The sequence below is a fragment of the Muntiacus reevesi genome, chromosome 6, assembly GCF_963930625.1.
Source record: "Muntiacus reevesi chromosome 6, mMunRee1.1, whole genome shotgun sequence".
NCBI classification, from domain to species: domain Eukaryota; kingdom Metazoa; phylum Chordata; class Mammalia; order Artiodactyla; family Cervidae; genus Muntiacus; species Muntiacus reevesi.
Window position 1 is genome coordinate 88,960,928 of NC_089254.1, and position 13,810 is coordinate 88,974,737.

General features: G+C 35.0%; 1 protein-coding gene across 3 annotated transcripts in view; it reads right to left on the reverse strand.

Moving 5' to 3' along the window:
* Positions 1-1,666: 1,666 nt before the first annotated feature.
* TMEM209 (transmembrane protein 209) overlaps positions 1,667-13,810 on the reverse strand; it is a 28,759-nt gene continuing 16,615 nt past the window's right edge. For all 3 annotated transcript variants that reach the window (XM_065939540.1, XM_065939541.1, XM_065939539.1), the window contains 6 exons: positions 12,723-12,848; positions 10,269-10,366; positions 9,179-9,293; positions 8,978-9,075; positions 7,107-7,180; positions 1,667-3,515 (listed from right to left, as the gene is read on the reverse strand). In XM_065939540.1, coding sequence (XP_065795612.1) covers positions 3,461-3,515; positions 7,107-7,180; positions 8,978-9,075; positions 9,179-9,293; positions 10,269-10,366; positions 12,723-12,848 — 566 coding nt within the window. In that variant the 3' untranslated portion in view covers positions 1,667-3,460. The remainder of the gene's footprint in view (positions 3,516-7,106; positions 7,181-8,977; positions 9,076-9,178; positions 9,294-10,268; positions 10,367-12,722; positions 12,849-13,810) is intronic.

Below are 13,810 nucleotides of genomic sequence, written 5' to 3' on the forward strand. Positions count from 1 at the left end.
AAAATGGCAACCCACTCCAGTATTCTTGCCTGGAGAATTCCATGGACAGAATTGCTTAGCAGGCTACAGTCTGGCTGCAAAAGGAAAGCCAGTGCTCCTTGCTGCTCAAAAGACATCCTTTGAAAAGAACTCAAGCCTTTCCCAAAAGGTAGCTTTCAATTCAGTTCAGTCGGCTCAGTTGTGTCCGACTCTTTGCGACCCCATGAATTGTAGCACGCCAGGCCTCCCTGTCCATCACCAACTCCCGAACTTGACTCGAATTCATTTCCATCGAGTTGGTGATGCCATCCAGCCATCTGTTGTCCCCTTCTCCTCCTGCCCCCATCCTTCCCAGCATCAGGGTCTTTTCCAGCGAGTCAACTCTTTGCATGAGGTGGCTGAAGTATTGCTTTAGCCATCGTCAAACTCAGCCTGAACAGCAGCACGGCTCAGACCAGTGGAACACTGGATGAGACAAGCTACGAGAACCCACCAACACTAAAAGTCACTTCTGGATTCACTCATATGGCTGCTGAGTGCCAAAAAAGGGGGAAAGACCTAATCACTTTGGAGGAGAAATTAATGCCAGCTGCAGCCGTCAGGATCAACTCCCCCCAAATAGTAGGTTTAATTAGAGCCAAGTCTCAAGGGAAGGGCAGAGGGGGAGGGGACATCCCCAGAGATCAGGAAGAGCAGAAGGTACATGTGCGGAGAGCCCAGCAAGGAGCAGCCTACATTGGCTAAAGCCAAGGATCCAGGTGGATAAGGCTAGCCTGGGGCCACACTGTGGAGGGCTTTAAATGTCAGGCCAAGGAATTTACCAGAACAAAACTGATCAAACAGGTTTTAGGAAAATGAATTTGAGGAGGACATGCAGGATGAATTGGAAAATCTGGAAGCATGGCAACAATTAGGAAGCTGTGATATTAATTAGGCTGTTGTAGTAGTCCTATGTGAGTTGATAAGGATATAAATGAGCATAGTGGCAGCAGAGATGGAAAGGGTCAGCTGCAAGAGACATTGTTAAGAAAGAATGGATGAGATTGCTGCCTGATTGGACTGGGGACCCAGGGAGCTCAAGGAATCAAGATGAAAGCAGAGTTTTGAGTATGGGCGACTAGTAGGACAATGAACAGAGAAAGGGATATGAGAAGAGGGAGCTGTTTCAGTACTTATGAATTCAGTGCTACCCATGAAGAATGTGCAGGATATCCAAGTGGAAATGTCTGACAGGTCACAGGAAATTTAACACTAGAGCTCAGGAGAGACAGTTATGGTTGGTGATGAACTTGGGAATCAAGTGCAGAGTAAGTCATAGAATGAATGAGACCTTTAAGGAAAAGCACAAACAGTGAGACAGAGGACCAAAGCCTGACCTTTAAGGAATGCCCTCATTCAAAGGATTTATATATATATTACACAGCTGAGTTTAGAAGTGCCAACTATATATATGCTGCTTGTCTTCACCACTGAAATATCAGCTTTAAGTGTGTATCTGTTTGAAAAGCCAAGCAACACAGTATTATGTCACAGTAGGAACTAAATTATAAAAACCTAAACATGCTTCTAAAACAAATCTGGCTGAAGAAAAGGCTTATATTCATAAAGAAGAAAGAATGATACAGTGAACATAATCTAGAAGATTAAGTGTATTTGACCCCATAAGGATGAGTCAAATGAAGAAAAATTTGTGAGAAATATACTATAAATAACATTTAATTAGAGAAAAGATTATTTACTCAGAAGTACCAAAAAATTTACATTTGCAATGCAGTATCTTCTTGAAGTATGAATTCAAACTAATTCATTAAAGTATTTTTAATAAAAGCTATAATAAGTATATGTTGGCTAAGACATTTGTGAAGACAAATTAATATATGAAAGCTACCCAGAGTATAGTAACCCATACTACCCTTAGTAGGCAAAGTCTTTCCTTTTTTAACGTGTACCATTCGACTTTATGTGAAATACTTACTATATATTGCATTTTTGACACATAAACTTTAATATAAGAAATGACACATTATCTTTTATTTTTTATAATTGTGAAGTAGATACACAAACTTTTGAAATGGTAGGCTTAGATTGTAACATGTTCTTATATTTAACATGTTTAATTGGTATTTTATCCTAACAAACAAATTTAGCACATATCAAAAGCAGTTATAAGATAGAAACCTCCTTTTTTTGGACTGACTTTTTTTCTTCTGACTTTTTAAAAGCAGGAAAAAGATTTACAAATTATACAAAAGCAGCAGCATATATAACACCGACATGGAGTTTTTGAGAAGATACTGGTTTGCCAGGTAAAGCAGTCTCTAATATGTCAACCCAGAAAACATATACAGATGCTAGCTAGCCTTAGATATACTACTTATACATAAAAACAAGATGGAGAGTCAGGGAAAACTTACAAACTTGGTAATTTCCTACTCTCCAGATATTTTGAACACATCTAATTTAAACAGATAAGATAGCAGATCAGACAAAGTGTGTTTCAAGTGCTTAATAGCCTTAGGTGGCTGCTGGAATTGAACAGCTCAGGTGTAAAGAGACATAAAGAGATGCACGTGCCAGTGTGATTTCAAACCACTTCTTGGTGATAAGAAGCTAAGTTGAAAGGTACCGGGAGAGAGAACAGTCAGAGGGCCTGGGGGACTTGGGTGGTGGTGGTGGTGGGAATGGAAAGGGGACGGGGAGGGATAATCCCTTGGGAAAGTAACATTTAGGCAGAATTTATAAGGGTACTGAGGAGAGTCAGAAAGACCAAGAGTGGGGCAGGAACGTCTCAAGCAGCGGGAGTGCATGGAGGCCACTGAGAGGGACAGTCTGGCTGGGGCAGGGAAGGAGAGAGGTTAAGGCAAGACTGGAGTGGAAAGGGCGAGGGCATCGCAGAGACCATGCAGCATTTTTCAAACCGTGTTCAAAAACTGTGAACTTCAGAGGCAGCTGACTTTTTAAAGATTAATACCATCAAATCTCTTTCAGTAGTATTTTAAAAATACACATGAATTAACATTATTTAGAAGTTTATCTCATTTCTTTAAATCTGGGCCTTGGGCTGATTTGCCAAACACTGGGGAAATACAGACATTTTTTAAAAATGAGCAATTTGCTTGTTTCTTTTTAATTATTTATACTAAATAACTCAACTGAAAAAACAATTTTGTGGGGAACAATCAGGTGAATGATTCTTATTTGGTGGTTACAATGAAAAAGGACTCGAATTAATTAAGGGGTAACTGCACTGTTTTTGCTCAACAAAAATCTGAAGGGTTGTGTTTTTTTCTGAAATGATAACAAATTGAAGGTAATTTTCTTGGTGTGGAATATGTTCCACACTAGCTATTTTCTGTGCACATCTAAACAGTCTGTAACATACACACAGTATCTTGTATCAGAAGGAGCAGTGACTCAGATGCTTAGACTCAACTTCTGATTCACTCAAGTAAAGTCCAAATATTTGGAATTAAATTATCCACTACTCTCCAAAAATCCACAAAATATTCACACCAGATAGGCCAAGATTAACTCTCCTAAAAAAAGAAGAAAAAGAAAATTAGTGAAGTTGATTGTCAAGCATTTAAGGTCTTCCCCTCCCCTCCCCCAAATAACGGGAATCTTTACAAGGAATACAAGTTTAATTGACATTTAGTGCTTTTCTGCAATCAGTTATGTTATACATGGTTTATCAGGTGAATTCTAGTAACAGTAATTACTTTCTTACCTGTGCTTAAAACCCAAATTTAGAACAGTTTATGGAGTGTTGAAAATTAATTTTTCAGTGGAACTCAAGAACTATTACAACAGATGGAGTTAACAGGACAGTTTTAGCAAGTAAGTGAAAGTGTCAATTAAATTTTTTAAAATGGAGATTTAGAGGTGCTAGGCCTCTTAGAGAACTTTACATATTTGATTTCAATTAGGCGTTTTCTAATTATTTGGGATACGTCAGTAAATATGGGTATTACTAATATAGCTTAAATTAAGCCTTACTGCACAAAATATAAAGAAAAATCTACTCCAAAGCGTAATACAACTGTATTCAAAGGAAGAGGGAAGGAGAAGAAGGCTGCAAGAGAACAATGTCTCATCTAACAGGATGACAGTCAAAGGCGCACTATACAGCTCTACTATCTGGAGCTAGAAGAGTTTTAAGCAGTTGCTTTTGGGAGGTGGGCTTGGGGAATACTGGGAATGCCTTATTTCTGTCATGAAATTTTAGCACCCTGTAACTTTTAAAATTATGAGTATGTATTAATTTTGACAAAAATTTTTTTTAAATGTACCAAAAAAGGCCTTCAAAATTTCATCAACTGTGTTTTCTCAGTTCTCCATATCCTCAACAACATGGTAAATGAGAAATTTCAGTATGTTAGGGAAAAAACAAATTTTAATTTTGGCTTGCTTGTAAATGAGACTAAGCCTCTTTTCATGTTTATCAACCATCTGCACAACACTCTTCTATGAAAAAGTCTTTCGTTCATGTCTGACCATTTTCTGTTTTTTTTTTTTTCTAATTTACGTGCTCTTTATATATGATGGATATTAACTTAGCTTTGCTCCAAACATTACAATTATAATGCCTTGTCTCAGTTTGTCACTTAGTTTCAAACTTCATTTATAGTGTCTTTTGCTAAACAGGACACTTTACTGTGCAGTCGATTCTGTCTAGATTTTTTTCCTTCTTGGAAGTAAAGCATTCATCTCATTCCAGTAACTGCACAAATACGTGGCACTGAATTGATAATGTATTTGTATCAATCTGCTGTATTATGGGCGTGATTCCAAGTAGACTATATTTGAGCCACTTGCTTATTTCCTTTATGACGCAGGAGGGCAGTTTTTAACATTTGGTTGTCCTACAATGTATTAAAAAGATCAATCATATTTTAAAAGCTAGTAATTTCTAAGTTTTTCCCCCTGGATTAAAAAAATCCCAAATAAATAAAACACAGATTAGTTTTAGTCTAAAATGTTTCACTTATGTTTCCACATATAAGGGGCTCAGTCAGAGAAGATAAGCACTTTAAGAACTGAATAAAAAAATAGTAATAAAAAAAAAAAAAGAACTGTATCAATTCTTTTGGGCCTCTGAGTAAATCACTGCCCCACTAAGTACTTTTAAAGATTTTACATTTGTATGTATTTGACAAACTACATATGGCACTCAACACAAGCTTCTATCAATTATCTATTTAGATTTTTAGAGGAAAAGATAAATTTTCAATTAAAAGAAAAAATTCACTATTTAAAATACTGCTAAATTAATTCCCCACTTCAAAAAATAGCCTTCCAGAAACACTTTTAAATGAAGAATTACAAAACCACAGCACATTCCATCTTTCTAATATATGTATATCTATAACCAAATGCTGCTAGAAAATTTAGGAAAAAAGTCTATTTATTAACACAGAAAAATATACAAGCTATACTATAGGATTAAAAGGCAGCTCACAAGGTAATATGTTTGGGTACAATATATTTTTAAACAAAATGAAAAATAAAAACAAAATCAACTTTCCCCATAAAGTAACTGGAAAAACATACACCTCTAACTGATAACCCAGTGGATACCTTGAAGGAGTGGCACTGAGAGCAAGCTGATCAGAGGGGAGTTTTCACTTTCTAGTTTATACACTGCTGTATTGTTTAAACGTTTCTATATTGAGCATGCGTTATTTTTGTAATTAAAAAATAAAAAAGAACCATGGTAGCAGACATACCTGACAAAAGCGAGTTTCTTATTTAATCTTTCTTACATTAAAAAAAATACATGCTACAGGAAGCTGATAAATTTCTTAGAAAGCTGTTTATAAATTTCAGTTTATGTCCCCAAAATCTTTGCATCTAATATGTTTAATTAAAGACAGGAGTTTGTCTTTCTCCAGTGCAGTGCTGTCCAACAGAATATAATATATAACCTTAAAAACTAAACAGTAAAAAGAAACAAGTGAAAATAATTTTAATAATATACTTCATTTAGCTCAGTATATCCGACATATTATTTCAACATGTGATCAATATACGAAATTATTAACGAGATATTTTACTTTATTATTTGATACTAGGTCTTTAAATTCTAGTCTACGTATTTCACACTGTAGTGCATGTGTACATGCTCAGTCATGTCTGACTTTTTGCAACCCTGTGGACTGTTGCCCTCCAGGCTCCTCTGTCCATGAAATTTCCCAGGTAAGAATACTGGAGTGGGTTGCCATTTCCTCCTCCAGGGAATCTTTTACATTGACGGCCCATCTCAACCTAAACTAGTCATGTTTCAAACACTCAATGCCACACACATGTGGCTGGTGGCTGCTATGTAGGACAGTGCCGTTCTAGAACCTGTATTAAATAGGACACGTAAATAGAACTGAACAGAAACATGCAGATCAGAGCTGAACACACTGATGCTTTCTATTCAGCTCTTCCCTTCTCATTTTTTTAGGCTCAGGTTACTTAGTGCAGGCAGAGATGCACCGAGAACCCAGATTCTCAGACTTCTAGCCCATGTATTACCAGATTTACCCAGCATTAGCTGGGGTCCATTTACTTCACATACTGTTTTAAAGCACTGAAATTTCAAATCACCAAAATGACAAGACAGCAATTTTGAGTTTACTGTAACAGTATGTGAGCTTCATTACTAAATATTTAGAAGACACAAAGTAAATAATTTCAACTGACCTTTTTTCCATTCCAATTAACAGTATTATGGAACGGGTGCTGAGTCAGGCTCTTTGGAAGTGTAAATATTTTGCAGAAGGCTCTGTGTCTGATATGGGATAGCCTGAACAAACAGGACTCCAGCTGGTTTGTTTGTTTTTTTAATTTTAAAGTGGCGAGAGCTGGATATATCAGAATTGTCCCTCTGGGGGACACCGCTGTAAAAGCCAATAATGTGGTTGAATTGCCTTTTTATTCATAGGGAAATGGAGGTTCCAAGGAATTAATGGACTTGCTCAAGATGGCAGAACTGGTTAGTGTTTAAGTGCTGAGCCAATACTAGAAGCCATGTCTTGTATTGTTTAGTCCACAAATCTTTTCAGTATATGATGCTGCCTTCTGCAGAATCCGAACATAAGAAAAACTGAATAAAATAAAATAAGTACTTGTCAAATACCTACCCAAGCATTCCTGACTCTTTGGTTTTTATAATGTAGAGGAACATCAACAAAGTATGAAACATATTATTTCGGCCCTGGAACAAAGGAAAAGACCCAGCAAGATTTAAACCAAACCAAAATAAAAATTCAGTCTGAGAGGTAAGTGCGGATCCTATCAATTTATATTCTACTAATTCAGAATTCCATGTAATTCAGGCTTTCATTCATTCATTAAATGAAGTGCCTACTTTTGTGCTATAAGTGGGACTTCTGTGGTGAATAAATCAGAGAGGATCCATGTAATCAAGGAGCTTAAAGTCTAGCAGAAGGAAAGGCAGACAGGAAACTCAGAACTAACATGTGATGAATGTTATGAGAGAGGAGGAGGTGCAGGGTGCCATGGGAACAAATACATAAAAACCAGAGCAGTGAAGCAATGCCTCCCTGAGAAGAGATATTTTTAAGTTGAGACCTGAAAGAGAAGCAGAAATAAACACACTGGGAAGTTCACACAAGGGAGCAGCATTTAAGAAGGACTGGATGGGAGATACTCTGAAGTTAGTACCCCTATATCCTACACACAAAACACTATCCCCAAAATTAACAGCTTAAACAAAAGTGTTGAGATTAAAAAAACCTTTAATCACACTTTAAAATACATTATGGGGACTTCCCTGGTGATCCAGTGGCTAAGACTCTGAACTCCCAGTGCAGGAGACCCAGGTTTGATCCCTGGTCAGGGAACTAGATCCCACATGCTGCAACAAAGACCCAACTCACCCAAATAAATAAATATTAAAAAAAAATAAATAAAATACATTATGATATATAACAGTATAAGTAATATATTAAATGTAAATATATTTTATCTACAAGGGACAAGGCAGCATTTTGCTAGCACTAAAATCAAACTATTAATAGCTCCTGATTTAGATTTTCAGTTTACTGATTAACTTATACCTGTCCACTCTGATTTAAGTGTTTTGACTAAAATATCTTTAGGATATATGATTTTTAAAGACAGTGTTTCTTTAAATGGCCTAAATTATTTACACTTACAAAGCTGAAACATTAAACTTAAAAAAAAAAATGAAATATCCTCTCCTGGGTATCTGACAGAATGAAGGATACAATTTATGATTTAGTCTACATAAAATTTCTTTAGTAAAGATGCTGGTAACAAAATAACCACAAAGGTCATCAACAGAACTGATGTTTATAGTAAGAGTAAAATGCCTGGATAGAAATGTAAACTGGTACAATAAAATTTTTCATATAGGAATTTGATAATATATTTTAACAGCCTTGAAAATATTCTATTACCTAGAATTCCACTTTTGAACTTTGAGCTAAAAAATTACCCAAAATACAGATAGTCATATGGATAAAGGTATTTATGACAATGAAGGATTAGAAACATCCAAAATATCCAACTGCAAGGAGTGGCTGGTTGCATAAATTATATCTTTACTATGAAGTTTTAAAAATAGTCATTAAAAAGTGTTTTTATGAGGACTTTTAAAGTCATGGAAAATTATGTTATAATGTTAATTTTTTAAAGGATATAACACTATGCAAATATGATTTCAACCCATAAAAAGGTACAAAGAAAGACCAAAATGAAATTTAAAAAAAAAGAACAACAAAAAAACACCAAATAGTAACAGCTTCCTCTAAGTAATGGAATGAATTTTTCTTCCTTTTCTTCATACTTTTCCAAATTAAGTATATATTACTTTCAGAATTTAAAAAAAAAAGGGGGATATAAAAATAGCACTTTCCCCCTAACTTAAGAAGTTTACCTATTTCATAAAGAGAATCTAATTTTAAAAGAAATATCAAAGCAAGTCATCCATGACATTAGTAATAGCAAATGCTATATTTAGAAGTACCTTTGGAAGATTGTAGACATGACGCTGGTAGATTAGCTCATAATGGGGAGGGTTAATAGCACTCTGATAAATGCAGAAAACATTCTCATTTGTCACATCTGTAAAGGAAAATAGGCTACATTAAAAAACGAACGAAAAGCCCCTACTACATTATTTCATGTGAAAAGCTCAACTCATTCTTTTAGGAGAGGTTGTTTATACCTGGTTTATTTGGTGTCTGAACAAAGTGCTGAGAAGTAAATGTTTTTCCATCAGGATATTTAGGATGTGGAGGTAATCTGGAATCAAGGTAGGTGCAAAATACATGCATGATGATCTGAAGACAAAGGAATAATTTTTCAAAGTCAGCATGAAAATCTATGTGTGGTACTTTTCAAACATCTGTTTATAATGATTGCAATTTTTAAATTTTTCCCCAGAGAAAGAATTAGCAAAAATGCTTTCAAGTGGTTATATTTGTAAGATGAAATCTATAAAATGAAAAGATAAAAGACATTCCTACTTTTGTGTTAAGTGGATTATTCACCCTCATATAGTTAATTAACAGCAAAGTCAAGATAAAATACACATATATTCAATTCTTGAGTATCAGCATTTAAAACTTCATTTTCACATGCAAGAGTCATTTAAAAAAAACAAACATAATTTTGAGAAACTTTTAAATGCTCAAAACTTTATAGTCTTTGATCTCATAAATCTAATTCTAGGAATCTTTCTTAAAGTCATAACCCCAAATTAAAAAGAAACATACATTATGTTACTCCCGACAGTATTTAAGATAGAAAAACAAAAATCCCCCCCCGCCACTACATATTTCCAAAACTTTTAGGTCAGTTAAATGACAGTGAGTAATAATGCAAATACTTAAACACTGAAAAGTGAAAAAAAGCAGGACACAAATTTTACAATTACATCTATCATAAAAACATTAAAAATAGCACAATCTAAGTAAAGAAAAAATAAGAAAATACACCAAAATATTAACAGTGGTTGGGTTAAGATGCCAGTACAATTTTAATTTTTTATTTCTACTTAATTTCTAAAGTTTTTTTTATTTAAAAACATTTTTTTCAATTTTTTTTTTCTTTTTCAGCCACGGCATGCAGCTTGCAGATCTTAGTTCCCTGACCAGGGATTGAACCTGGGCTTACAGCAGTAAAAGCAGTGAGTCCTAACCACTGGACCACCAGGGAATTCCCTCTAAGTTCTTTTAATGCTTATTTTATAATGGAAAAATAAACCCATAACAAAAATGTCAAACTGAGAAAACAAAATAAAACTGAGGACTTACAGCAGAATCAGTGGGCAGGTCTGTATCCCACTTTCGACCTTTAAAGTCTCCACCTCTATTCCATCGAAATGAGCTCATACAGCCTCCCTGAGAAAGTTCTGTAGCAACAGAGGTGAAATTAAAAAAGCTAAGAATGTATAAGAAGGAGGAGAAACAGGCTAAGGGGTTACAACAAGGAAAGCATGTCATCTTAAAAACCCAATTGAAACATTAAAACAAAGAAATACACGATATAAAAAATTAATTTAAATAGCACCATGAAGAAAGAATAAGATAAATCCAATGTAAGACATGATTACTGTTCTGGATTCTTAAAAAGGCAATGTCACACAGGGGAAAAAAAGTTGGCAGAACTGTTTTAGACAAAGAGACCAAAAAAAGAGAAAGCAACACAATGTAATGTGTGAACATAAACTATTCCAGTTAGAAAAAAAAGGGGTATATAACAGTCTCTGGACAAATGGGAAATCTGAATATAAACTGGATTATCAGATATAGAAATATTCATTCTTAAGGTCTGATAATTGTATTATGGTTATGTAGAATGTTCTTACTTTTAGGAACTCATGTACTGAGAAGTAAAGATGTCCACAATGTTAGAGCAAAAAAATATATGTAAAATGCATGTGTATATATATAGAGAGAGAATCAAATATGGTAAAAGGATGGTAATTGTTCAATCTAGAAGCCCCATGTAAATGTTCACTGTGCTTTTTAAACATTTTTGTATACTTGACATATATATACACACACACACACTCTGTATATATGTGCACACACACATCTTTTTTTGGATGTATAAATATCCTGTTAGTATGAGGCAAAGTGAAGAGTTAGTCACTCAGTTGTGCCTGACTCTTTGCAACCCCATGGACTGTAGCCTGTCAGACTTTTTCATCCATGGGGTTTTCCAGGCAAGAACACTGCAGTGGGTTGCCATTTCCTCCTCCAGGGGATCTTCCCGAACCAGGGATCAAACCTGGGTCTCCCTACATTGGCAGGCAGATTCTTTATCACTGTGCCGCCTGGCTATGTATGTAAGCTATATACTTCATAAGATAAAAATATGAGGTGTGATCACTGTGGTTCTCTTTTTAAAAGGCCTTATCTTCTTCTATAGATACATATCAAGATCCTTGCATATAATCTGATGATGACATACAGAACTGGCCTCAAATAATGCAGGAAGGGAGGATGTAGATGGGAATATGGAAAGGGTAAGGGCTGCACAGGGACTGATGGCTGCTAGAACTGGGTGCTAGGTATAAGAAGGCTGAGCAGACTCCTGTGTCTAGTTTTAAATATGTTTTAATTCTCCTTATACAAAACATTTCTGGGGCGAAGGAGAGGGTGCGATGAATTGAGAGAGTAGCACTGACATACACTACCATGTGTAAGACAGCTAGCTGGTGGGAAGCTGAGGCACAGCGCGGGGAGCTCAGCTCGGTGCTCTGTGATGACCCAGAGGGCTGGGACTTGGGGGCAGTGGTGGGAGGGAGGCTCCCGAGGGAGGGGAGGATATATGTATACATGTATGGTGGAAACTAACACAACATTATAAAGCAATTATACTAAAAAAAAAAAAAAGTCATGATAAAAGTTTATTCCTGAACCCTAGTCTAAACCTAGAATACAGAAGGGGCAACATAACGCTTGCAAATTAAGATTTATGATAAATCTAAAAAGTGAAATAATATTTCTAAAACTTGTTTTAGTGATGAGACCATTTTACAGAGTATCCAAATAAATGTAGGGAGGCATAAACAGAGTATGTGGGCGTATCAGGGAGGCTAAATATCCTGATTCTCAAGTTAGTCTCCTGAGAAGATTGTGTACGTGTATATACACGCACATGCTCTGTCACTCAGTCATGTCTGACTCTTTGAGACTTCACAGACTGCAGCCCACCAGGCTCCTCTGTCTACAGGATTTTACAGGTGAGAATACTGGAGTGGGTTGCCATTCTCTTCTCCAGGGGATCTTCCCAACCCAGGAAAATAACCAGGATTATTTTCCCCAAACAATCAGACTATAACAGAAATATAAAGAAGCAACATATTACACATGACTTATAAAAACTGAAAGAAATAAGATCAGCAAATAAAAGAATGTCATTGTGGCATCCATTCTTGGTGGTTTAAGAATAGAAAATGAATGAAATATTCACGTAAGCCCATTTAGCTCATATTTAAGTTTCCCTATATAGGACAAAATTATTACTGTATTCAAGGATAACTACATTATTTTGACCATTTTTAAGCATATGAAATATAAAACCCAAAAGTTGTCCAAGTACTAGCTTTAATGAAGCCATAATGTGTATTTATAAAGTAAGATCATACTTAGTGATACTTAATAATGAAAAAAAATTTCTTTCCCATGTTACCTTTATTTATAAAATTTCAAAGTAGTGAAACAGTTCTCATTTTTTTCCCTCTTCAAATCAATAATTACCTTTGATTCTTTCAAACAAGTATTCCTGATTTGGAGTGAGGTCTAGATATTGCACGATTGTATTCAGAGTTGGAATGAGTGGAGCTTTGACTAAAGCAGCCTGTTTCAAGCTAGTAATACTAGCCTCTGTTAAAATTAAAACACACAGGACACACAGGTTATTCTTCATGTGAACCTTCAAAAAAACTTCAAATGCTCTTCCCTGAATAGACATTGAAGGAATAAATAAAAGCAAAGATAGTTTATCTTAACAACCTGCATCATCTACTTTACCTACAATTTACTTGACCATTTCTGGCAAGGTGGCAGCTATATAAACAACTAACACACAGGAGATTCTTGCGGGGTGTATATATTAATAAAAAGATACACAATAGCTTTCAAAATCAGATTGAGTTAAAAGATGTCTATTATGCCACTGACAAGTGAAAACTTTATGACAGTGATTTCTCTCATTTCATGAAAGACTACTATCCAAAGAAATTAATAAACCAACAGAAAGTTTCAAAATGTCCAATCTTACTATACAATGTTGAGAAAAGAGGCTTTCTTATAGGTGACATTATTGCTAGAATGTAAATTGGTTTAAGCTTTTTGAAGGATTATGTACAAAGGCTTAATACATTTATACCTATTGAACTTACAACTTCACCTCTCAGAAATTATCCTAAAGAAGTAATTATAAATGTACACAAATATTTAGGTAAAGGGACATTTACTCACAGCACTATTAGTAACATTAAGGGGAAAAATCTTCTTTAAATGACAAAAGATCAGTTAAATACAATATATTACATAAAGAAATATAAACTAGCCATAAAAATAGTACTGGAAAAAAAAATAGTACTGGAGAATAAATACTTAACAAAAAGAAAAAGTGGAGGGAAAAAAGGAGGTATGACTTCAATTCAATTAAAAATATATACACATACATATTATTTGCTCAATGCCCAGATACATACTTTTCACATTTTAATGTTCTTAAATTATAATGTACAACTGACATATACAGTATCATAGTATCTTTCTCCAAAAAAGAATACACGACTGTGACTAAAACTGACTGATTTTCCATGTTTTGTTTTTTT